The following is a 25,582-nucleotide window of genomic DNA, read 5'->3' on the forward strand; positions in this document are numbered from 1 at the left end:
GCATATAAGGGTTCTGCAATCTCATACTTGCATCCACATCATTTCATCTATATGTAACTAAGGTGAGTTTCCTTCTGCCTACAGATGCAGATGTGCCATCCTGGGTCTCTACACATTTACCTCTGGGCGTGAAATGGCCTTGGAAAACCAGGCTCCAGGCTATTATCACTCAGCTCCAAAAGGGCTCCAAGGAAGGCAGCTCAGCACCAGAGCAGCGCTGTTTTTTCTTGGTGCCCAAATCCAGACTACACTGCACAGCACTATAGAAGAGAATCAGCCGAAAGCTGTCACCATAAAATGAGAAAAATAGTTGGTTTAACAGCAAACAATTTACAAGCATGCTCTCTTTGTAATCTCAGCAATAAAGTGCTGCTTTTGTGTATTTTGATGTACTCTCTTAAACGTCTATACATGTTTTCAGAAACTTAAGATGTTCGACTGCAGTCTTCAAACATTTATGGAAACTGATTTATGTCTAAACGAATGCACATGGACCAAAATACAGGATATGGTTTGAGGACATTCTTTATCCAGAGCAGTTCTCAGTTTGTGAGCTATGATTAAAAATTAATTTCCGTCCCCAACTCCAGTAGTGAATTATCACAGCTACAATCCAACAGATGCTGCCAAGTTGTGTTTCTGGGAAAACACACTTCACCTCTGTCTGGATAGCAATGTTATTTTAGGATCTGCTGTGCCAATCCAACTGCCTGCTGCTGTCCTCACAGCTTCACAGCAGATGTTGGAATTCTAAAAGCATTTCCAGAGGGACCTTTTGCCCCCTCCCAGAGGGACTGTTGAAATCACTCATATTCTGTAGCTTTAATCTGAGAAGGAACATAGAAATTTATTTCTCTGTAGTACTGTATTTTGGGGAAAAATATTAAAAGCTGAGAAGCAATCTGTTCTAGAAGACAGGTAAGTTCAACAGCTCTGCTCTACTGATAATCAAAGGCATCCTGAAAACTAAGTGACTGCATGCAGCTGTCTGAGCTCTTTCCCAACAAACATTCCCATGGAATTAAAAAAAAAAAAAAAAAAAAAAAGTAACTGGTAGCACAGGTTATGTTAAATAAAAACAGTGAGCTTTATACCTAAACTACCATTTACTTTTTATGTATGAAGAAAAAGACAACCAAATCTCAGCGTTTTAAAATATGCTTGCTCACGAGCATTCGACTTGGTCCCATCATTACAAATGCCTTTATTTGCCTAGTTTACTTCTGCTGCTCACTCTTTTGTAAACACTTCATTAGCATTATTTAGCTACACGCACAGAGGCTATGTTAAGTAACACAAGAGCCAACTTTCAGAACACAATTTTAACACACGCAATATGCTGTGCCTAAGCTACTTATCTTAGCCATACTGCTAACCCACTGCAGAAGATGAAGAGAGTGCTGCAGGGCAAGCAAACAACGGAACAACACTGGCATGCTTGAGAAATTCCTTGTTGCTTTGGAGAATTCGGGACCATGGCACGTGATCTTGCCTCTAGGTGATTGGTGAACTTTCACCAGATTATACAGCTTTAAGTGTCTCAGTCCTTTTAGAATGCATTGGAAATACAACAAAGTTAAGGAACTGGTCAGTAGGCAGCTTGTAATCTCAACTCAAAGCAAACAATTCACCAGCAGTTATCTGCTTTGTATTTTACCCAACGCTTCCTCAAAATCTTCTATATTTCCAAAACGATGGAGTCTGTTGTTGGATTTCTCCTCTGCCTCTGAATGGTAAAAGCATGGAATTCACTACTGACTACAAATTCCACAATTCAGCTATAGCCTTTCAAAAAAAAACCAAAAAAAACAAACAAACAAAAAAAAAAAACGAACCAAACTCAAACAACAGCAGGATTTGAGCCTCTCTGATTTTTTCATTTGAGAGGCTGCTGAAAAACAAGTAACAATAAGTGTCTGAAAATCAGGAAACAGCACAGAGATGCTATCCCTCATGTGAAGCAAGAAGGGCAGAGGGCAGAGATAAGACATTTTCAATATTCATACTGAACTGAAGTAAAAGCAACCATTTCCCAGAGAGCACCTTCCCAAACTCTAATGGCGCAGGAGGCAGGAAAACAAGGGCTTGCAAGAGGGTCAGACTCCTCTCTGCACAGAGAGCAGCTGCTCATTTCACTCTGGACTCTAAAGCACCGCAGCAAAAAAAAAAAAAGTCCCTAAACTGGGACTTAAGGAAACTTGGTCTTAAAGCCTTCCTTCAGCCAGTACTCCAGCAGATCACGTCTCAACACATCCAGTATTTTTCTTTTGAGCCACAGATTACTAAAAAGCAGTGATAAGATTTACCTCCTCTGTAGAGACTCAACCTCCCCATCAAAAAGAAAACTCAATGCTAAGTTCCAAGCGCAGTAACAACAGCAGATGTATGTAGTAGTTCTAATATAACCACTAGCATTAAGACCAACAAAAATTGTGTCTATTCAAGGAGAAAGTCTTCAACTATATGAAATATGAAACCTTCCTAGAGTACTGACACGAGGACACAGCGTCTGGAATAGAAACAGAAGTATACTGCTACAGACACCTTTTAGCTGCTCCTTCCTCCCAGTTAGCAGTCACCTTGTCAGGGCACGCATGGAAGCCCTATTCATTATGCAAAGCTGAAATGAATGAAGGCTGCAGATGCTGAGACTGATGGAAGGCACCCAGCCCTTCCTTATCCTCCCACACATACTGGAACAAAAAGAGTGCCTACACTCTATGACACCATGTACCTCAGTCCAACGCTGCCTCATGCAGACTGTGCACAACACAGGATGGAATTAGTTTGCAGAACCATTGCTGTATTTCAAGACAGGAGAGCCACACAGCTGATACAGTCAAAAATACTGAAACCAGAGATTTATTTTTCCCTACCTTGAGCACAAACGTTCTGTCACCACTGCAACAACTTCTTAAACCACGGACACAGGCTGTGAACCTGCTAGCTCTGCACTGCATGGTGTGGTTTGGTTTGTTAAGGATGCAGGTTTTAATTAATATTATTTACAAACTATTCATTTCTATCCATGCTAGTGAGGTAGTAGCTATTCCAATAGAAGTCTTACATAAAATGTTTCTTCACTGACTTGTTTCTTGTGCTCTATTTATATCAGCACTGCAGGGGAGAGCATAAAGACATGATCTTAAACGCACCTGAATTCATTACATATTCTAGAAAAGTTTGAACTCAAGTCTCCACATTTAGTTTAAGGATACCTAAGGATTATGAGATTAGAATCCCACTGGCTTTCCGGGAGGATTCAGCAAGATAACTCCAAATTACTTCAAGGGCTGGTGTGAAATGGACCTCTGTACTTATTTAGCCTCTGCTCTAGATTACTGACCCACTTCTGAGGAGCTCAGCATCCCTGCTGCGTGATGCCGACACCCACTCCATCTGTTTGCTTCTGCTTTCTCAGAACCTCAATTTGTCTGCATAAGAAGTTGTGGTAATTCACACGAGCAGTTTGGTAGCTCACACAGCATCAGCCCCACTTTCTGTGTGGTCACCTTGACAAACAGAAACAGAACAACGCAACAGGATTATCAAAAGCTGTGCGTATGCAGATTTCCAAAGGGGCAGCTTTATTCAGTTCCATCCGAGCCACTCTCAGTTTTGAGATGAAAAAAAAAAGTACACTACAATTAATCATTTTTAACAAACTATGGAAATTTGCAATGGGACCAGCAGCTTTTGAAACCACAAGTGAAACTTCTAGTGATGTTGCAAAGCAACAGCTCCACAAAGGGGCATCTCACAGCACTTGCCGATATCCTGAGTTAAGCAGTTATCAAAACTGAATCTAAAACTGGTCAAAAGCCAGCAACAACAAAACAAACAAACCTGCACTCATGACAAATGTGTGCCTCAGCAACTGAGCACCCCAAACTTTTTGTTCCTTCGCTGTGGGCGAGATGTTTCTAAGTCAACCCTTTGTTGTTCACCCATGCTGATCTGCAGATCTTTAAGAAATTCGTTGGAATGGGTCTCAAGCAGCAGTTTTATTAGCTTACTGAATCCAAAAACAAAAAACTCCAGAAGTCGCTACAGCACTGAGCTGACATTTGGTCTTCCCTGGGAGCCCAGACTACTGCCGTAAAGTGAAATAACAGCAACAGTCCAAAAGCCAGCTATGAAAATGAAGTCTGTGTACTGATATCATCTTGCCTGTTAGCACCAAAGCCATTAGTTTAAAACCAAACCTTATGCCAACACTACCCAGAGAGCTCCAGCTACCAGTTTACTTATACAACAGTCGAGAAAAGTAAGATATAGGTGAGCTCTACTTCAGCTGACCCAAAGATAGATGAGAACAGAACATCTCAATCCAGCCAGAAATGCCCATCACAGTAAAAAGACTATATAGAGAAGATGAGAAACCCAGAAAACTTGGGGACAGCTTGGAAAGAAAATGCAGGCGGGAGGCAACATTAGAAACAAAAGATGAACAGAAAATGGATGGCAGAATGAAAGCAGCTATGTGTATGGATTACAGAAAAGGCTATGTCAAATATAGGGTAATGCTAAAACCATGGTCAGGTAACAGCCGTAACACATTTGGTAAGTGGCAACCATGACAGACATCAGTTGAATGTAAATGGAACTATGATTAACACAAAGCTTAAAAGTAGCTGGGATCAGTGTGCTAATAATACAGAAATGAAGGTCGTAAAATATGCAGTTTCTCTCTCTTAGAAACTAATTCTAAGCGTCAGGGGGCTCAACGCCCAAAAAAATTCCTGTCACCAGACTTTCTTGCATTTTCATAGAAACACACCACAGAGTGATTTGAGATTCATGTCGCAGCCCTGAAGAGCTTACACACACGCACCGCCAGTGCGATTCCATACAACATGAACCTGGAGATACACTTCACAAACACGACCCTTGCCCCTTGCACAGCAATTGCAATGAATTGAGAAAGTCAAAGGAGTAGAATGCGAGCTGTTTACCTAAATATACATGCATATAAGGAGCAGAAGAGAAGATCTAGAAGTACTCTTAAGTTATTAAATGAAAAGCATTTTCATTAACCAATAACAAATAGTAATAAGTCTTCAGAAAAACTGCTTCCACTGACGTTTCCCTTCAAATGGGAAAATGGATGCAGTTTGCAAAACTTCAACAAAACTTCCATACACAACTGAAAATAATAATTGAGAGGACTGAAGTGTTGACCAAGGAAAAACTAGTCTTTTTTTGTTTAATGTGGAAGTGGGAGTTCAAATAAGCCCCTCCGAATACAGAGAGAGTTATAAAATAAAAGCACATGGCAGTGTTACGAGCTAAGAGCTGCGCTAGGCACCACCAGAACATTCACAAACTGGAATCCAGTTAGTAATAAAAACTGAGTTGTAAACTCATAAGAAATTGAGAATGTACCATGTGATTCAGTTCTTAGAACTGAAGCAAGCAGTACACAAAACCAAAACAGGTTTTAAAGAACTTTTAAAGAATCAAAGGCATGCAACTGATTCTGTTATTGATTTGTTCACACAAATTAACATCCATTTAGTCACCCCTTAAGTGGCTGTAAGGAATGTTGAACGCAACAGGACTTACCTTGGTATGGTCACACACTTGGTATTGCAGTTCTGAGTGGTAATGGCCTTCTCAAGCTCATCCAGCTGTCCTGTTTTCTTTAGCTTCTTGACCAAGCTTTTCACCGCTTTTTCACACCACTTCTCCTCCTGCCCATTCTGCTCACCGCTGGCCCCTCCGGAACCACCAGCAGATTTTTTCCACCCAAGAAGTCTCTTCACAACCGGTGGAGTGAATGGCAGTATGGATGACATGATTCCCACCAGACAGAACGCTCAGCACACAGTTAGAGATTTCTGTCTGATCCCTAAAAACGCAAACCGAAACAGACACATTAGCACCGAGGTTTTACTTGAGAACACTCCTTGCTTAGGATCTTCCATTATCAAATGCTGTAGGACACGCCACCTCCAAACAATTCAGGTAATAGTTCAGAAGGCGGATCTGAAATTCACTTTAAATTTTGATGATGAGTTTACTCCGTGGCTCTAATTTACAACTCGACAGCCGATAGATAATCAACCTTCCAAGATGTCACTAATTTAAATCATCAACTTTTTCAAAAATCCATTAAAGAATATTCAAAGTCTCATTTTGTAGCTACCTGAGTGGCGCAGTTGTGTTTGTTTTGAATTCTGACACCCTTGCATTTGATATCAACTACCCCAGTCGGGACACATAAAACATCAGGAGGGATGCTGAATCTTGAGCTGTGTCTGGCATTCGTCTCTATTTGTACTTCAGATGGATTGGAAGAAATGATAGCCAGTTTTTTTTTTTTAAATATATATATATATACATACATACATATACATATTTTACATATATATATATACATACATACACACACACTTCCTAGTTTTACAGTTTGTATCAGGCTACTTTCAGGAATTAAAATACAAGCCCCAAATCAGCTGTATCATTTTAAGCAGACAGCTATTGGAGCTTGTTTGAGGACAGCATCATCTACAGACAGAAGCACTGCATTGAAGCCAGAACTAGTCTTATTTCCAGGCAGTAACTGGATATCTGAATTCCACAAACTTACCGTGCTGTCAAACTTCAGCACTCTAAGCTGTAATAGTTAGTACCTTGTTGAGCCAAGTACAAAATGTTACCTTCAAGCTACACAATCAGAGCTTTCTAGGCAGCTTATGTGCATACTGTGCAGGCACGCTCCTCCCTTCTATCCAAAATATACCTCACCTTGTAAGGTTTCTCATCTGCAAAAGAGCAATGGTTCATTTGGGACACTTCAGGTTATGGTATTCCTGGCTGATTTTTGCTTCATCACGCCTTCACAATTTCAACGAGAACCAACAGGTCAACAAAAGCTGGGTTATATTCTGCAGGCAGCTTTAAATAATAACTCATCTATACTACATGCAAGGTTTCACCTTCACATAAGACCACAGCATGAGAAGAACTGTTCTTTCAGTGGTGTTAAATTATTACAGAATTGTGGCCACTAAGTCAGGCTGGAGGTCACATTTTGCAGACTGCAGAAGCGTTGTACTGGAGCCCCAGCTACAGCAAACTACTGAAACAACCTCAACAGCCAACGTCTTCAATCCAGTGCTAAGCAGGACACTCAAGCTATGTTTTCCCTGGGAGCCAATACTGACAGACATCCCCCACCGAACACCTCCATCACTGCTCATCCACACACCCGTTCTTCCCAAGTTTATGGAGCTCACTAACATATAATACAGGCATCACCAACTCTTCAGCTTCTCATTTGTCACCTTTCAACTGCCCTGATTATCAGCATTATAAAGTAGGCACTTCAGCAGTCTCACTTACCAAGATGTTAAATTGCCTGTTCTTTCAAACCTTCTAAACATTCTCTGTCCTTTTATCTATTTTCAGCTTTACAACACCCCCGAGAGGATGTGTCCAAGCTTGCTGTATTCTCTCCCTTGAGATAACACTGATATCTACATACTGATAGTTCAACCCCAACTAATCAGAATTTTCAAATTCTTTACTTGACTTCTACCACTCCCTTATACATTTACCAGTTTTCATAGATGCTTTCATAAAGCACAGTTTATCTGTTAGTCCCGCGGTCATATTTATATTAAAACAATTTATTTTTAAATAGAGGACACATGATTTAAGAAAACAATGTATATGCCATGCCTGCAGAGTAAGTGTGATTCTGGGAGGCTCTGACTGCTCTTCTAGCCATGGTTATGCCATGTCATGGATTTGCCAGTTGTATCAGTAGGCATTTCAACAAGCTACTCCAGCAGCAATCTCATTTCTTCCAAAGGGTGAGCAAAGAGAACGTGACACAAGTAGGACAGGATTTTGTTCACCTTAACGCTGCAGCCAACTGTGATGAATACACACAGGACAATCTTTCAGCCAGCTTAACATATGCAGAAGTTACACGCTTCTCCATGCCTACAGGAGGCACAGCAAAGTACAAACCTCAATCATGCAAGGAAAAAGCAGCAATAAAGTAATTAAGAAAAACCCTAACATGACAGAAGTCGGTGCATCTAGCTTAGTGCTCTGTCCCAAAAGCAGAAAATCATTTTTCCTGCCTGTTTACTGTTTCCACTACCATCCAGAGAATGGTGATGAACAGAGATACATCCAGCTGGCAACTAGCCATGAGTAGTGCTCCCCAGGGGTCAGCAGTGAGGCAATCCTGCTTAACAACTTCATTGATTAACCAAAGGAGGGGACTGAGTGCACCCTAAGGAAGTGTGCAGATCAAACCAAGTTGGAGGAAGCGTTGATCTGCCTGGGGCTAGGAAGGCCCTACAGAATGATCTGGACAGGCTGGATAGCTGGCCAATGGGGCTACAGGATGAGCTTCACCAAGACCAAGTGCCAGGTCCTGCTCTTTGGCCACAACAACCCCACGCATCTGGAGAAGGACCTGGGGGTGTTGGTCGATGCTCAGCTGAACACAGGCCAGCAGTGTGCTCAGAAGACCAACAGCATCCTGGCTTGTATCAGAAACAGCGCTGCCAGCAGAAGCATGGAGGTGGCCATCCCTCTGTACTCAGCACAGGTGAGGCCATACCTCAGTGCTCTGTTCCGTGTTGAGCCTCTCATCACAAGAAAGGCACCATAGAGCATGTCCAGAGGAAGGCAGCAGAACTGTGACACGGAGCAGAAAGCTGTCACTACTTCAATCCCTACCACATTTGCCAGATTATGCCTTAAAACTGCAGCTCCGAGTACTCAAGGGTTTGAAAGAGGGCTACCAGTGTCAGAACTGCTGGCACACAGGGAACACGTGCTGTTACATCCAACAGATTATAGCTGGAAAACTCGCAGATTGCCTAATGGTGGTGGTATGCTCCATCTCTACCCCCGCAGTATATTCCGCTTCCTCATGCACACGTTTCTATAGTTGGTCAAACAGTGTGATCGCTGGCAACTTCTAAAGTTGCAGTTTGAATCATGTCTGCTATTATTCAATTCTGCTGTGGTTCTCTGGAACGGGGATTAAATATTAAGCCTATGATCCCAGCAATAACTAAGCGTAAAATATGAAGGAAAACTTCAGGGCAGCATACAGGCAGACTGAAATCTTCAAGGGAAGTTTCCCCTTCCTGAGTGTCTGGTATACACTATAAGCAAAAATATCAAGTGACTTCTGGATAATTACTGTAAAGCCTTATGCAATGTATTTCATACCAGTTCATTCATCTTAAATCTGAAATCAAGAAATCTGATCTCTCCTGGTTTTATTCTATGCAACCTGGCTGAGAATAACTTCATTTTCAAGTGCTCTTCTGCAATGAAGAGGACAGAAGCTAAAGGAGAATCAAGGAAAACCTTTTTGTGGCATTTAAGAGAGTCTAAAACTTTATTTCTTCCCAGTTTCAGACCTATTTTGTGATATAAAAGGTTCTTTTTTTTTTTTCATTAATCCTGGAATTTGGACAAGATTCTATACCAATTTCACCCAGCGCACAATGTTTCACATATCTCAGAGGAAGAGGGAATATCCACCTTTCTCCTCCACATGCCTCCCTATGATAATTCCTTCACAATAAAGATATTAATTCTAGCATCATCTGTTTAAGGCAGTAGCAAGATCTTACATTACGCCAAACAGCACTGAGAGATAAAGCTTTAAGATCTATAGCATATGTAGTATTCCATGTCACCTACACCAATGCAAAGTCATTAAGACTGTGAAACTTTAAGAAAAGATGCAGCATTTCATCTTGTACTAAACTGAAACATAACAAAATTTATGGCGTGCTTCTGGAATCTTTAAGCTGTGCTATTCCAAATAACAAGACAGCTGAATCTGAAAAGAATTTCCCCAGTGCTAACTATCACACCCTGCAGGAAACCTGAATTCTGTACACTGTAACTAGAAGCTCTTTCTCCCTGCAGAAGGAATATGTTGTATTTACAGAACTTAGAGGAATGGACAAGAGGGGACATTTCACTTCTTCTCCTGCACCCTCCAAATCACACCCTGAGTCCCAATGGGGGCTACTTCTTACCCTACAAAGGTGTGTTAGACACCTCTTTTATCATCTGGAGAAGCTCAAGCCTGCTGTTCACACACAGGTTTCTGAAGAACAACCACACACAGAACTTAGGTGATGCACCTCCTTCTCTCCCTATATTCAGGCTGGGATAGGACAGCTTCAAGTGTTTCCTTCCTTTCCTTAGGATGCTTAGGATGCTGGAGTTTGTTGCTGTGGGGCCGACGGTGGCAGAGAGCTGGGAGAAAAATCCAGCCCTGTGCCATGGTTCACCCCCAGCTGAGCCCCGCAGCCAATTACCCAGCTGAGAGGAGGGCTTGGAAACACTGTCCCCAGGGGCTCCATCTGGCCACAGCTTCATTGGCAAAGCCAAGCTCCAAACTCAGCTCCTGCATGAGCTGCTGGAGCTCAAGGCAGGCCTGTGATCCAGGGGACCAGCAGCAAAGAGAATTCCTTCTCCAGGACAACCTTAGAAGGAGGATTTTGCAACATGCCGTTACACAGATTCAATTTGCACGCTGATTTTGAAGTTTATTATGCTCAAGGGGATCTTGAAACTTTGTGTAACAACTTTTTCCTCTGTGTAGCTCATTGAGGAGAATTAGACATATACTTTGAGCATAGACATATTTCCTCTCACGCATTTCACAACGTTTGATTACGAATCAAATGAGAAAACTCACATCTCTTACGTGCAGAACCAAAATAAGCACCAACATGACAACAGGAAAGCTTCAGAAGTTGAATTTTTCTCCAGTTACTAAGTAGTACTCAAAAAGTAATGAAAAAATTGTTAGAAGAAAACTAACAGACTGAAAGCAACACATTCACACAGTGACACTAAACTGCATGCAACCAGAAATACGAGAAAGAAGACGTTAATTTTACTGACCTCTGATTGAGATAATTATAAGAGTAATATATCTTAGCCATTCTCTTAGAAGCCTGGAAAGTGTACCACACCTGCAGGCAGCCAATTCACCTGCCTGCAAAGCAGCATGCTTTTCCCACATACTTAGTATTTATGAACTCACAGCATTGCTCCTTAATACTGGAAGACCTCAACAGAGCCACAAAAGCACCAAATGAGCATTCCAAACCACAGCAGTTTAAGCTCTTCTCACCTAATTTGTTTTGATTAAACTTCTCCATGTGTAACAGGCAAGAGTCAGTTCCATTAGGTTAGAAAGGAAATGCTGCTGGGTAAATCTGAAAGGAGCAGTCCCAGAACTGATTAGCAGGTACTTGGGTGCCTGTGTCAGCTTCTATCTGCGTAACTTAACAGTTTCCCAACTTCTTCAAACTCTCCTTCCTCCACCACAGGCAGAGCTTGAAGAGTGTCTTCCAGTAAGCTCATCTTGCTCCAGCTTAATTAAATCAAGCTCAAGCCCCGGACTACACTGATAGCAGACCCAGGAGCTGCTCTCTCACAGTCTCTTTTGGTCTCCCTTCACACTCTTGCTGTCAAACACACTTAATCACAATAAAAAGTCATCTGGAACAAAGTCTTCCTCTCTGTAATCCAGCAGCACTGCAGGAAGTTGAAAGCAACGTTTAGCAAGATTTTCTGTGGTCACCAATTTCTTCTAGCCCAGAGAGTATTGAGCACAGCACTGCCTGCACTCCCCATTCTATTACAAAAAACTAATCCCATCGCATGACCTGCAGCAATTCAGTTTAACAAATCCACAATTACAAATATTTTGGCAAAGTAAGCTTAGGTATTGTTTGCCTCTCGGCACAGCTCACAACCAGTTTGTGGCTTTATGATAAAAGTCATTAAATCCAATCTGAAAAGCAGAATTTACAGCTCACTTAGCAAGTCAGGCCCATAAATGGCTGCTTTCAATTACAGGGCATTTACATGCACAGTCATTAAGGCAGTGTTGAGTACATTTGAAAAAATCTAGAATACTTTTATAATAATTAAAACTCTGTGTGCTGCTCTTTATAGAAAGAAAACTTGGGAGTTTTCTTCAGTCTCAACCATAATTCATATTCTTTGTTAGCCAGAACGTACTACCAAGCCTGTTCTCCCAGTACGATTGTGGGAAGGAGATTAGACAGATGGAGACAAGTTTTGTTTTTAAATCTGCACTCAGCAGCAGAGATTTCTAAGCTCCAATACACTCAATTACATCAACCAGTGCTCAACACTTCTGAAAGATCAAGTGGAGCAGGAAGGTGAAGGAGCACCCAAGCAGGGCTTTGCATTTAGAGATACGCCGTGATCCAAACTCATCTGCTCTTGCTCGTGCCCCTGGTTTCTAGGAGGGGAAAAAAGATCAGTTAAGAGATCAATTTTTTTAAATTCACTTTTTTCCAGATGTGCTTTATTTTGGGGGGCAAAGGGAGGGAATTATTATTACTATGATCAAACAAACCTCGGGAACATTGACAACTTTTCTCCGAAACTGTATTACGCGTGGCCAGATTCTTCCATAAAGAAACCTGAACCTGCATTCCTGCTCATTTTGGTGACTGTCAGTGCAGTCCAATCCTGAACCACGCGATTACAGACCAATTCTCTCACAAGTCATTAAACACCCCAAACTACTGTTAAAGGTGATGGATGCTAAGAACACACTGAAGTTTGAGCCAGTCTTAGTGCAATCCTCCCCCACTCCTCTTTTAAAGGCACTGATAATCAGTGCTATCTTCCACCAAGATAGTGCTAAGCAAATGGAGCGAGGCAGGGAGAAGCAACTGCAAACTTCAAACCTTTCTTATTTATATTCTCATTCCCCCGTAATTCACTGGAGTTTGTGAACACTGATGTTTTAAAGCCATCAAACAATAAAGCCACTCATGTACCATGCAACCACGGCTCCAACACTGCGATAACGCTTCTTAAAGTCTAAACAGCAACTGCGTTCCGTTAGATAAGCCTTTCGACTTAACAACAGGAGGTTCTTCCAGTCTGGAGAACAGAGAAAAGACTCGTCAGCCTCACTGCACACTCCAACCCCACAAAAGTAACACTGTGAATCAGTCTAAAAGTGCAGCTCTCCAGGCTAAGCGTGGAACACTTACGGACAGACAAACCTGCTGTTAGGTGTGGGCTCCACGTAAGTTGTCATTACTAACTTCTCTGTGCAGATGGAAGTTACTCACCTGTGACCAGGCGCAGCACTTTCAGAAATTTTTCCTGCAGCGGATCCAGAAAACAGAACTTTTCCTTAAAACTACCTACTTAATGTAAAGGGATTTGAAAGGGAGCACAACATACATGGCTTCTTTAATCAAAGATCATGACACCCAACCAACACACAAAACCAAGCTGCAGCCCGTTGAACCCAACGGCTCTCCAGGGCTGTCGGGTGCCATAAGGGCTCTTTTATTTCCCCAATGCAAAGGCTGAAAGACCGCACCGAGGCACTCCCCTTCCCGTCCAAAACAACAAAAAGAAACAAAAGATAGCACAGACAGAGCTGCCACGCCGCTCTCACAGGAGCATCGCAGCGCCCGTGCACGAGCAGAGGGGCGTGATGAAAGGTCCTTCCCCAGAGGGGCACGGCCGCCGGAGCTCAAGGAGGCACGGCTCTCAAACACGCGCTGTGAATTCGTGCTGTTCCCCGCGTTGGATCCGACTCCCCCATCCCTCCTCCCCGCTCCCGCCGCCCCGAGCGCGGCCGCGTCCCCACCACAACAAAGGGGGAGAAGGCGCCGCGCGGCCCCCGCCGGGCCCAGGCCCGTTCAGCCAGCACCAGCTGCTCCCCGCCGCCCGGAATACCCCGCGGTTCTCCTGCCTCTCCCCGCCGCTCCCGCTGACCCTCAGTCCCGTCCTCCTCTCGGCCGGAGCGTCCCACACCGACCTCTCCTCTCGGAGCTGCTGCTCGTCCACCTCCTCCCTCAGCGCTCTCTGCTGCCCGCCCGCCCTTCCCGTGCCTGTTGGTGACTGCTACGCTCCGCCCACCGAGGTGGGAGGGGAGACGGCCTATTGGCCGACCTACCTGCGGCTGATAGAAAGGAGAGACGGGATTGGTTTGACCCTTCCACGAAGCCGATTGGCGGACTGTTCAGCCAATGGGAGCGGCGATAAGGGAAAAAAAAAAAAAGAACAAGGAGAGGAGGGCTGGAACCGGGTGGGAGGGCTCACGGAGGCGCTGCAAAACAGCGTTCGTCATTGGCTGCTCCAGCTGTCACTCTCCGGCCGGCGCGCCCTCTGGGGGCGGTTGAAGGGGCAGAGTTTGTGTGTCGCGTAGTGCGCAAGCGCTGTGAGGGGCGCTGTGGTATCGTGGGGATTCGGTGCGGCGGCCTTGAGTGGGTGATGGAGAAGCGGGGTCTCGTCCCTTCAGAGCCTCCACAGAGACCCTCCAGAACCCACTTTGGACCTCAGCCGAGACCCCCCCAGGGCCCCTCCAAAACCCCCTTAAATCCCAGCCAAAGCCCCCCCAGGTCCCCTCAGCCCCACGGAGTCTCCTCAGAGCCTTCTCTGCCTTTCCCCACGGTTGGTCCCTAACGCGCCTGTTCTGCTGCAGCCACTTTGCAGACAGCTGTCTCTTCAGAGCCTCTGCGTCTCTGTCCGGTTGGGTTGCAATAGGTTAAAAAAAAAAAAAAAAAAAAAAAAAAAAGCCGATGCTGGGGGACTCCTGGCAAAAACAAACAGGAGCTGCATGAGCCTCATTTCTTTAGGACAGGAAAGGCAAAATAAGCAGACAGCATCAGAGCCCAGAAGCTGCCTGAGGAGCGTGGGTGCTGTGGAGAAGCCAGGCAAGGTGTGTGTCTGCCGCTTCAGCAGCCCCAGAAAGCACTCCCAGACACAGACCTGCACCCGCAGGAGCAGTGCCTCCTTTGGTAAAAGTAAACGGCAATATCCAGTCCGTCGTGCTGAAGCTGGGTGTTGCTAGATGCTGGTAAATCAGTGTTGCTCACCACGATTTGCACATCAGCAGCGGGGTGCAGGTGGATAGATACGAATCCCTCTTAGATTTGAACCCGTGGTGGAAGAGCATCAGCATCTCTAGGAAGGGCTCTAAGGGTTCTCTCAGGGATCAACACTGCCAAGAATTACATTCTCGTGGTTACTTCCCAGCCACTGTTTCACCTGCTGGGGAGAAAGAACAAAGGGAGTAATCTGTGATCTAAAGGCAACATGATGAAATGGTGATCGGCTGCACCGTGCTGTGTGTTGATTTCCCAAAGGCTGTGAGTAAATCCCTTGAAGGATACAAGAAAGAAAACCGATACCAGATAAGTTCAAAGACACCTGGGATTTCTAAATGACCAGACACTATCAGATATCACCGTGAAGATGAAGAAAAGCATGAAGTGTATTGCCAAGCAGGCAGGGCTTTGGAGACAGGGCAGATAGTTTCCGTGTTGAGGTTGTTCTTAGCAGTGTGTCAAAATGATCTGTTCTACAGAAAATAACAAAAGGGATTCTTAGCAGTGTGTCAAAATGATCTGTTCTACAGAAAGTAACAAAGGGAGAGCTCCAAACAGAGTTTGGGTACGAAAGGATCAGACAGCATGCTCAAGACAGGGAATAACATATGCTGAAAATGACTGTGAGTCCATGGAGAAGCACTGTGAAGTGCTCCCAGATTTCTTCATCTCACTCTATTGAAGCTCTAGCATATCCTTCAATAAGAGCTTTGATTCTTACATCAGTGGCTGCAATGCTGCTTCTCCAGAAACTTCTCAGTCACAGCAGCATGTAGTAGACTAAATATGTGCAAAGGAGCAGTGTTCTTTTCCCTCCTTTAAAAAACTCCAAGACTTAAAGCTGGGAGCAACAGCAAAGTACATAAAAGGTCATCTCATTTTCCTGCTCTTCTTTTTATCTTTTTTACTAATGAAAAGTGTCTGTAATGTTGAAACTCTAACCTGTTCACTGCCTCTTCCAAAATGCAGAAGTATGTTTCCTATACTATATAAATCACTCTAGTTTCAGATCAGGCTCTTAGAAGTTTTCAGGGCAAAGCAAAAAAAAAAGCAAAAAGCATAACAATGAAAAGAACACGCCGTGCGAAGAACTTGATAGCCTCTTATGTAAGCTTGTCACAGTGGACTTAAGAAATAATCAGTGTAAAATAACACACTAAAAGTGGAGACACATTTCTGACTCTATCAGAGTACAAACTGGTTGGTGTTCCTGTTACAAAGTGCATCTGTCAGATGTAATAGAGCTAGACAATGATTTTTAGAATGGACATCTCCTGGGAGAAATTTGTAACATAATCAGAGGATTTATGTATTTATCATAGAATCATAGAATGGTTTGGGTTAAAAAGGACCTCTAAGAACATGTAGTTCCAACTCCCTGCTGTAGGCAAGCTCACCTCCCTCTAGACCAGGTTGCTCACAGCCTGGTCAAAGCCAGGTCACTCACATCCAGCCTGGCCTTGAGTGCTTCCAGAGAGTGGACATCCACAATCCTTCTGGTCAACCTGTTCCAGCATCTCACCACGCTCACAGTCAAGAATTTCTTCGTGATATCTAGTCTAAATCTACCCTCTTCCAGTTTAAAGCCATTTCCCCTTGTCCTGTCACTACCTGCCCTTATAAAAGGTGCCTGCCCAGCTTTCCTGTAGCCCCCCTTGAGGTACTGGAAGGCCACTATTTTTATTTGCATGGTATAATTCTCATGAATAAATGATGAAACTATCTTAACATATCCATGTATCCTAACAGCCAGTGCCTAGTTGTTTCACTCTGCCCTGAAATGGGTCAGGAATTCCATGCAGTCAAGGCAGTAAGGTCGTGATAGAGGAAAATTACGAAGGCTTGGTAGCTCAGATGCAATCACAGGCATTACGCATACCTTAAACTTGGTCATCTCAACATCATGGCAGTCTCCTGGCTTCAAAGCCCCAGCTTTATGCCTAACCGTAGGTGTGGTCAGCCAGTACCAAGGAACTTCTTACACGGCTTGAACTCAGAACACTTTAATTATTGACCTTAAGTTGCACCAGGGGAGGTTCATGTTGGATATTGCAAACAGTTTCTTCTCTGAAAGAGCAGTCAACACTGGCACAGGCTGCCCAGGGAAGTGATGGGGTCACTGTCCCTGAAGGTGTTCCAGAACCATGGAGATGTGGCATCTGGGGACATAGTCAGCGGGCATAGGTTGGGGTTGGGCTTGGGGATCTTGTAGGTCTTTCCAACCTTAGTGATTCCATGATTCTATGATTCACCCTGCTACCAAGGGCCTGGCTGCTTTCAGCTGCCCATAGCAATTGCAAATAGCATTTCTTTCCTTTTCCTCTCTGATCTGTGCAGATCTGACATGCTTTGTGTCCTCACCAGTTCTGTTTTTTTTCTCAGGTTGTTCGTCCATCATTTCCTATTCTCCCAAATAAGGCGCCATTCCTCTGCCTATGTCCTTCAGTTTGGGTTAGCTGAAGTTGATTAGAAGCACATTTATGCTAACCCCAAGTAAGCCATCGTTAAACTGAAATAGCCTTGTTTACAGAGAGATTTACACTCGTTTATCTTTATTGACTTAAATAAACAAGAGTAATTGAGAGGAGGCCTGGGGGACAATGGCTTTGTTTCTGAATTAATGGCAGGCCTCAGTCCAGCAAGGATTTGTGTATGCACTTAAATCTGCGTAGTGAATGGGTCTGTTGAAGGCAGTGGAATCAGACAAAAGAATAAAACTCAGCGTAAATGAGATCATTCTTCTGATTTTTTTTTTTTTTTTTTTTTGCCATCCATATTCTCTTCTTCTGTTTTCATTTTCCAGCAAACTGAAATTAATTCATCATTACAGTGAAATCTGCGCGATAAAAAAATTAGTTGGTGCCTCCCAAGGAGGGATCAAAATAAACCAATTTCTGCTGTGATCAGTTATTGCAATACAGTCTGCTTCTATTTTACCCTGTATGAGATGCACTATGCTAATTAAGCATATGTTTGTATGGATTAGTCTCAATGAGATTTACCCCACTTTTCTACACCATCTGTGCTACATCGGTAGCAGAGTTGGAAGTGATTTCTCCATATATTTTCTCTATTAGCTTATGAAATATCTAGAATCCTTCAAGATAAAAGTTTTCTTTGTGCTATTATTGATCTTTCCAAGCTTTAGTTGCAAATTTTGAGTATTTGTGCTTTTAAAAACTGGTGATTTAGGGCAATATCATTTAAATAGTTACTGTTATTTTGATGAGTAGCACAAATAAAGCAAGCATTCAGAGAAGCTGCAAAAATCTCCCTTGCTTATTTTTATTTAGAGACATAAAGCGTATATTACTGTTAGGCAGATGAAGATATCACAAAATAAAAATATGGCCATAATAAAAAACTAGGCTGTTCTTGCTGCAGGATTTAAGTCACTAAGAGGTTAAAATTCAACATTTAACCAGAATCTTCAAATTTATGACGAAGACAGACCATTACAATCATCTCCTCTATGTTATTTATTTCAAAGTACAAATCATTTTCTCAATAGCATCCCTTTTTTCAAGCTCATAATCTCTGCAGCTCGGTGCTACTGCCCATCAGTCGTGGAGAAGGCAGCTCAGCTCCATCCATGAGCCTGAGGTGGAAGAAATCCACCAACCTGGCATGAAAGTGAGAGCATTTCCTTGTTTATCTGCATGGAATCTGTTCAGCTTCAACATCATGCTCATTATACCTTTAGGAAGGTTTCATTTTGCTAGACTCATGTCCGTAAGAAGACATCTCAGTTGCATGTAAGGATTTGACAAGTGGAAGTGAATTACATCTGAGTGGTTTTCTTAAATGAATCAGGCTGAGTTTCTGTGGTCTCTCACTGCAAGGAAAGTTTCCAACTTCAACATTTATTCCAAATCCTCTTTACTTCTCCAATGTCTTTTCTCAAAGTATGGAATCTTAAACTTGTATTTAAATACTTACACTGGATAATAACAGTTCCCTTTTTAGGACAAGTGGTAATGGCTTTAAGCTGTGCGAGGAGAGATTCAGGTTGGATATTAGAAGCAATTTCTCCTCTCAGGAGTGCCAGTGCTGTGGCACAGGATGCCCAGGAAGGTGGTGGAGTCACCGTCCCTGGAGGTGTTCAAGTGGAGATGTGGCACTTGGGAAGATGGTTTAGTGGCCATGGGAATGGGCTTGGGGATCATGGAAGCCTTTCCAGCCTCCATGATTCTGTGATTCTGTGATTCTGCTTGTATTCATTTGCCTCTTTGTTATACATTCCTCTCTTGTCTACTACTACTGCTGCTGCTACTACTACTACTACAAAAAAAAAAAAGGAATATGTATGCTCGCAGTATTTTCAAAAGCGACCCATAAATCCCTTTTGAAGTCACTGCTTTCCAAAACGCAGTGCCACATCTTAAAGTTGAGATGTGCACCCTTGATTTCCTGCAACAGCTATCTTAATACCAACCACTGGAGTGTCTGCCTTTATTGCACTTTGCAGATTGCTCTATAAAGGAAATGTGTCAACGCCTATGAAATGTGGCAGTAGGAAAGCCTCACAGCTTACAGCTGCAGGCAAGGAGATATTCTGGCTTTTCAGACTTTGGCGTTTACAGGTGAAGAAAGGACAGATAATAATGAGACCTTAAATACTTTAAAGAAAGGACAGGTAGTAATGAGATCTTAAACACTTTAGAGTAATACTGACGATGAAGATGGAAGTAGTGTTGTGTTTTCTGATAATACGCGATCAAACCAAATCCCCAACTGCAGCCAACCTGAGTTAGCTTCTTCATGCAAGTTAGACACAACTACAGGTGTACCTCTTACAGATCATAGAGTTTTAATCACCAGAGATAAGAAAGGCAGAGAACATAGGCTGCAAAGGACAGATTCAGAATTTGATCAGGCTGTTGTCAGGTGTCACAGCAGGGAGCAAAGCAAGGAAGAGCTACAAGAGAGCAAGAAGGATGCACCCCACATGGAAATCAATAGAAGCACCAACTGAAATCAAAGCAGTGGGCTGCAAAGAGCACGAAAAAAGTCAAAGAGAGTAATGCTCAGTAATCACAGAATCTCAGAATTGCAGGATTTGGAAGGGACCTCAAGAGATCCTTGAGTCCAACCCCCCTGCTAAAGCAGTATTAGTACAATATGTGTTCTAAGATAAGTCAGTTTTCAAGCCTACAGAAACAGTAATCTGCAGCAGTTTGTAATCAGTGGTGCCTGGAGGCAAGCAGTGTCATCCTTGAGAGTCAATGCCTTGCTATCCAGCCTCTGGCTTGAAGGTTAAAGCAACAAAAGTAGTTTGGGTCTCAGACTCAACAGTACATGGTATCAGAGGCATTCCAAGGACCTTGTGCCTTCCTTGATATCACTAATGCAAGTATCTTGCACAAAGTAAAGATTAAACACAAGTTTTGGCAAGTCTAAGGCAAGTTTTCCTTCAGACTACAACAATTCTACAACTCGTTTCTGTAATACAAGTGACAGATGGTAGTGCTGTTGCAGAGCAGAGACTGACCATTCTGACCACATGAAGCCCCCAGGAGATCCCGATGAGCAGCCTGAGAATGCAAAGCCTCGAAGGACCACAAAGTGGGTGTAATAATTAGCGTTAAATTTTGTGAAGCTCAGCTTGTGTTTGGGCCAAAAATGAGGGGAAAGAGAGCCTTTTTGAAGGTAAATGAAGCAGAAGAACCAAGGAATGTTTGGGTTGGAAGCAGCCGTGAAGATGGTTACAGAACCATAGAACCCTGGAATGGTTGGGTTGGAAGGAACCTCAAAGTCTCCCCTGCTGTGAGCTTTGTGCCCCTCACCAGCTCTGGATGCCCAAGGCCCCAGCCACAGCCTTGGGCACCCACAGCTCTCTGGGCAGCCTCTCTGCAAGGATGTCTGTAATTCAGAAGCAGAACCCAGTTGATTGAGCTTGACAGCTCAGGTGTTCCAGGTGCTCTACGCAGAGTTCGGGACTGGTAGGCTAGATTTTGCAATACAGAACACTCAGCATTACGGCTGACTGCACTGTCTGGGGAGGGAAAATCAGTCTGAACTCTTTCCACTCTTAAGAAAGACAGCCAGACATGCCTTGAATCTGGTGTCATCCTGCCTAAGACAATGTCCTGCATTTATCCTTATGCCTCTGCTGATGGACTCCATGTAGGAATTGCCCTGTTCTGGTGGTGCCCTAAAAAATGATACCCTGTGGGCTTGGCTGCTGTCTGATCTCCCCTCCCTGGCTGCTCTCTCCTCATGCTTTTGCTGCTGACACCATTATTTCCCCTGGAGCTGGAGGAGAGGTGCACATAGCATCTCACCACCAGGTGTCCTTGACAGCCAACTGTCAGGCTCCCCACAAAGGTGTGTCTAGACGCAGTGATGTGCTGTCAGCTTGTAGAGTTAACAAAATGATAGGGGGGAATATTTTCCTCGCGAATCCTCTTTCAGTCATCATCTTTACAATTTACAATTCCAGACAGACAAGACCATTGCCAAGAAAGAATCCAACCATTTCCTCCCATCTCCTGACTTTTTGCCTTCCCTTGAGCACAGCAACTGTTTGACTCCACTCCATTACATGGAGTACAACTTAATGGTCTCAGCTGGAAATGGTGGTGGGGATACTGGGTAAAAAGGCAGTAGCTGAAGAGTCTTTTGTAGTCAGAAAAGGGTATTTGGAGCATGTTTTTGGTCTGTAATGTTCAAAAGAGATATAAATATGCAGAATTTGCAAGCTAAAAGTGCCTTGTCTTTTGAGAGGTGCCAAACACCACCCTCTTATCCCTACAGGCAGATAGGGATAGTGGAGATACCAGCTGTTGTGGAATGACAAAAATCTCAAAACTTTCTTTTTCAAAACAAAGTGGAAACACAGAAGGGTTCTTGCTAATGGTCCCTGGCCTGGCCTACAACCCAAACTGTACCCAAGGCTTTGCTGGCAGCGTGCAGCTAGAGCGGGGCTGAGCCTTGGCCTGGGGTCGTGGCAATAGAAGAGCACGAATGGGTTTGCTGTGTACCTTCTTATCTGCATCTACTGGCCATGTAGGACTGCAGAGGGTCTTTCACATTTGCTTCTGCATATGGTTTTGCTGCCATTTGCACTGACAGTAGCAAGCCATATATGCTGGTTTTGTCCCTTCGTATTCTTCGTGTGAGATGGAGGAGATAGTGTGCATTGTAGGCTGGGGATTGCCCTCTTCATGAAGAGTCAGTAATTGTGAAATAAATGATCTGCCGTAGTGTCCTCGTGGTAATAACGCTAATTCTAGTGACTGGGTTTAGAAATGGGATTAGGGAGGATTATACCTCATCTAATCCCTGAGTGCTTGTCTGTTCTCCTTGGCTCCCAGCGTGAGCTCTGGCCATTTCACACACACAAAAAAGACGTCCCAACACTAACCCTACCCCATCCCCATCTCTGTCCCTATCCCTTCCCTTATCCCTAACCCATTGGCTGAGAGCTGGTAACAGTTCAATGGCTGCCCTAGCGCCGTCCCCAGTTCTGCTACCCAAGGCATCCCGAACTGCTTGCTCCATGTGTCCATGTGACATTCAGTTGCTGGGATGTGGCAGTGAATGTGACATCCCACTGCCCCAGCGTAGTGTGTGGGTTCGACATCAGTGAGAAAAACTGGATGTCACAGTGCTTTTCCCTTGACCATGCAAGTGATACTGATACTAAACTAATCAATTAACAATGCCATCCACCACCAGTGGAATAGAATCACAGAATCTTTTCGGCTGGAAGGTCTCTTCAAGGATCATCTTGTCCGACTCCTGCAATGAAAAGGGTGCTTATATCTCAGTCAGCATACTTAGAACCCAGGCCTGGAGTCCTTCTTGCAAAAAAAGTCTTTAGAAGACATTTTTTAGTTGGTTTCATGTTGATGGTGTCTTCTGCTTGAATAAAATTAATTATCATTTGCTTTGAATTAATTATCAACCCAGAGGAGTTCAGTGCTAGTGTGCCTATGGCACTTGCTGTTAGGAGAACATGAAGAGAGAAGAAAAGAGGAAATGTTTTGCTCAGCTATATCCTGAAATGAGCATAGATGCAAATCAAAACACAATAATGGAGGAATACCCAAGGATTTAGCAGTTCTGAATTAGAAAGAGGATTTCAGCCATGCACTTCAAATCTCTAATCTTGAGCAAGCAATAATCTAAATCCACCTAATAACAATGAATGAAATTAGACTTCAGTTAAGTAATTACTCCCTTTTTTTCTCTGTCATTCAGAACAAGTTTGAATCTTTCATTAACCTCCATTGGAGATTTATGTTAAATCACAATGATATTAAATACTGAATTTTAAATATTTGCTTGATCAACATTCGTGTCTTTTTCCAGCTTTCAGTGCTGAGTGAGCAGAGGGAATTGGGAAGAGAGAGAAACAGATAACAGAATCACAGAATCACAGAATGGCCCTGGTTGGAAGGGACCTCAAGGATCACGAATCTCCAACCCCCTGCCACACACAGGGCCACCAACCTCCACATTTCATAGCAGCCCAGGCTGCCCAGGGCCCCATCCAACCTGGCCTTGAACACCTCCAGGGATGGACGGGGCATCACAGCCGCTCTGGGCAGCTGTTCCAGCACCTCACCACTCTCATAGCAAAGAACTTCCCCTGACATCCAAACTCCATCTTCCCTCCCTCAACTTCAAGCCATTTCCCCTTGTCCTGCCATTATCTATCCTTTCAAATTGTTGATTCCCCTCCTGTTTGTAGGCTCCCTTTAGGTACTGAAAGGCTGCCATGAGGTCACCCCGCAGCCTTCTTTTCTCCATGCTGAACAAGCCCAGCTCCCTCAGCCTGTCCTCGTAGGGGAGGTGCTCCAGTGCCCTGATCATCTCTGTGGCTCCTCTGCACCCTCTCCAACAGCTTCCCTGTCTTTCTTGTACTGGGGGCTCCAGACCTGGACGCAGCACTGCAGATGGGGCCTCACAGGAGCAGAGCAGAGGGGGACAATCACCTCCCTGTCCCTGCTGGCCACCCCTCTGCTGATGGAGCCCAGGGTGCCATTTGCTTTCTGAGCTGCAATGCACACTGCTGGCTCATGTTCAGCTTTTCATCTATCAGGACCCCCAGGTCCTTCTCTGCAGGGCTGCTCTCAAGGACCGCTCCTTCCAGTCTGCATGGATGCCTGGGATTCCTCTGGCCAAGTGCAAAACCTTGCACTGTGCTGTGTTGAACCTCATCAGGTTCACCTGTGCCCACCTTTCCAGCCTGTTGAGGTCCCTTGAATGGCATCCCTTCCTTCCACCGTGTCAACCGCACCACTCAGCTTGGTGTCACCAAATGCCTTAAATGTCAGAGAAGCATGGAATGTTTGGGTTGGAAGGGACATTTAAGATCAGCTAGTTCCATCTGGTACCTGTTCCCCTGGGGTTGCCAGAAAGGGGCTTAAAAATAATTTTGAGGCTTTGGGAAAAAGAGAAAAAACATGATCTCAAAGAACAGTAACTCAAGGCGTGTGCCTGAGGCATGATGCCTTCTACAGCCAATGCCTACTGGGAATGTTCTCTGACACCAGAAACATCCTTCTACAAACCACCATGAATAAAACCCAGATTTCTATCCTTTTGCCTGTGATACCCATGCCTCTTCATCCATCCCTTCCTCCAGGTTCCACACCTCGAGGAGATGTGACCTACCATTTTCTAAGCAACATATCTCAGTCTTAGCTGCTCTTGTTTCCAAGAAGGGATTACATATTAGGTTTGAAGAGCAGAGTTGAAAACACTGGAGGAATAGCAGAAGCAGAGAAGGAATGGTGAATAGCATACATGAGGTTAGAAGAAGCAATGCACTGTTATGATTGGTGTTCAGGCCCCAATACACATTAAACTCATGCCTTATAGGTCTGTTCTGCCAGGACAGAAGGAAGTTCACCTTAGCACAGACTCTTGTATCTTCCCATCTGCAGAAGCTGAGTTTTTGGGCCATGTCCTGGAAGATGAGGGAAGCTTCATACATGTCAACTTGAGGACTGATCTCAACAACTGATGCACTGACTTTCCTTTCCAAAAGCTTCCAGCACAACCAGAGATCTCACCACCTGTCTGATAGCTCTCAGCACCAAGCAAGTTGAAATGCTGCCTACTGCTTAGCCACCTCTGCCAGTGATTGTTACTGCCTCTGCCTGTCTTTTTGTGTATGATCCTCAGGTGCCCGCTTAATTACCAGATTTTTTTTCCTCCTTTCTGTGTCTGTGACAGCTGAAAATTCAAACTGCTGGATTAAGGCTGACTTGCAAACTGGAGGCAGGGAGTGCACGTGAGGAAACAGGCTCATGCCCTCCCTGCTCCTCCAAGGATAGAAAGCAAGACCTCCAAGACTGTACTGAACTAATCAATTAGAAAACAGTGGGAGTCTTTTTCTTCTTTTTTTTCCTTCCAAGACATAACAATTTCCACTGGGTGCCGATGTCCCTGCAGATGTCCTTTCTTTGTTTAGAAGAGGGCTATGAAAGATGTTGCTATTCAGTCTCCCCATGTTATATCTTCTCACTAATGGAAAACATCTCTGCTTTCTGTCTCAGAAGCCAGCAGCTCCCATTCCAGCTCCCCTCTGTAGTTCCACCTCATGGCTTTCATTATCTCTCCCCTCCTTCTCTCCTTGCGGAGATCATCCAAGGTGGACGCAAACATACTTTGAGCCTACAACCTGGAGAGGGGCACTATGGGGAAGAACTGCCAATTTTCATAAAGTT

At 44.0% G+C, this 25,582-nt stretch overlaps 1 protein-coding gene across 5 annotated transcripts in view; it reads right to left on the reverse strand.

Moving 5' to 3' along the window:
* The window catches only part of LOC122166995 (mothers against decapentaplegic homolog 2), a 39,896-nt gene extending 26,012 nt beyond the window's left edge, over positions 1-13,884 (reverse strand). For 2 of the 5 annotated variants that reach the window (XM_042831180.1, XM_042831176.1), the window contains exons 1-2: positions 13,829-13,884; positions 5,566-5,851 (exon numbers count right to left, since the gene is read on the reverse strand). In XM_042831180.1, the coding sequence (XP_042687114.1) occupies positions 5,566-5,798 (233 nt within the window). In that variant the 5' untranslated portion in view covers positions 5,799-5,851; positions 13,829-13,884. Of the gene's footprint in view, positions 1-5,565; positions 8,447-12,827; positions 13,105-13,785 lie in introns of those variants that run through there. The other 3 variants (XM_042831179.1, XM_042831178.1, XM_042831177.1) reach the window with 3 other exon arrangements.
* Positions 13,885-25,582: the final 11,698 nt, after the last annotated feature.

The sequence above is a fragment of the Centrocercus urophasianus genome, unplaced genomic scaffold (genome assembly GCF_019232065.1).
Source record: "Centrocercus urophasianus isolate 14NV4802_14NV808 unplaced genomic scaffold, USGS_Curo_1.0 seq_35, whole genome shotgun sequence".
NCBI classification, from domain to species: Eukaryota; Metazoa; Chordata; class Aves; order Galliformes; family Phasianidae; genus Centrocercus; species Centrocercus urophasianus.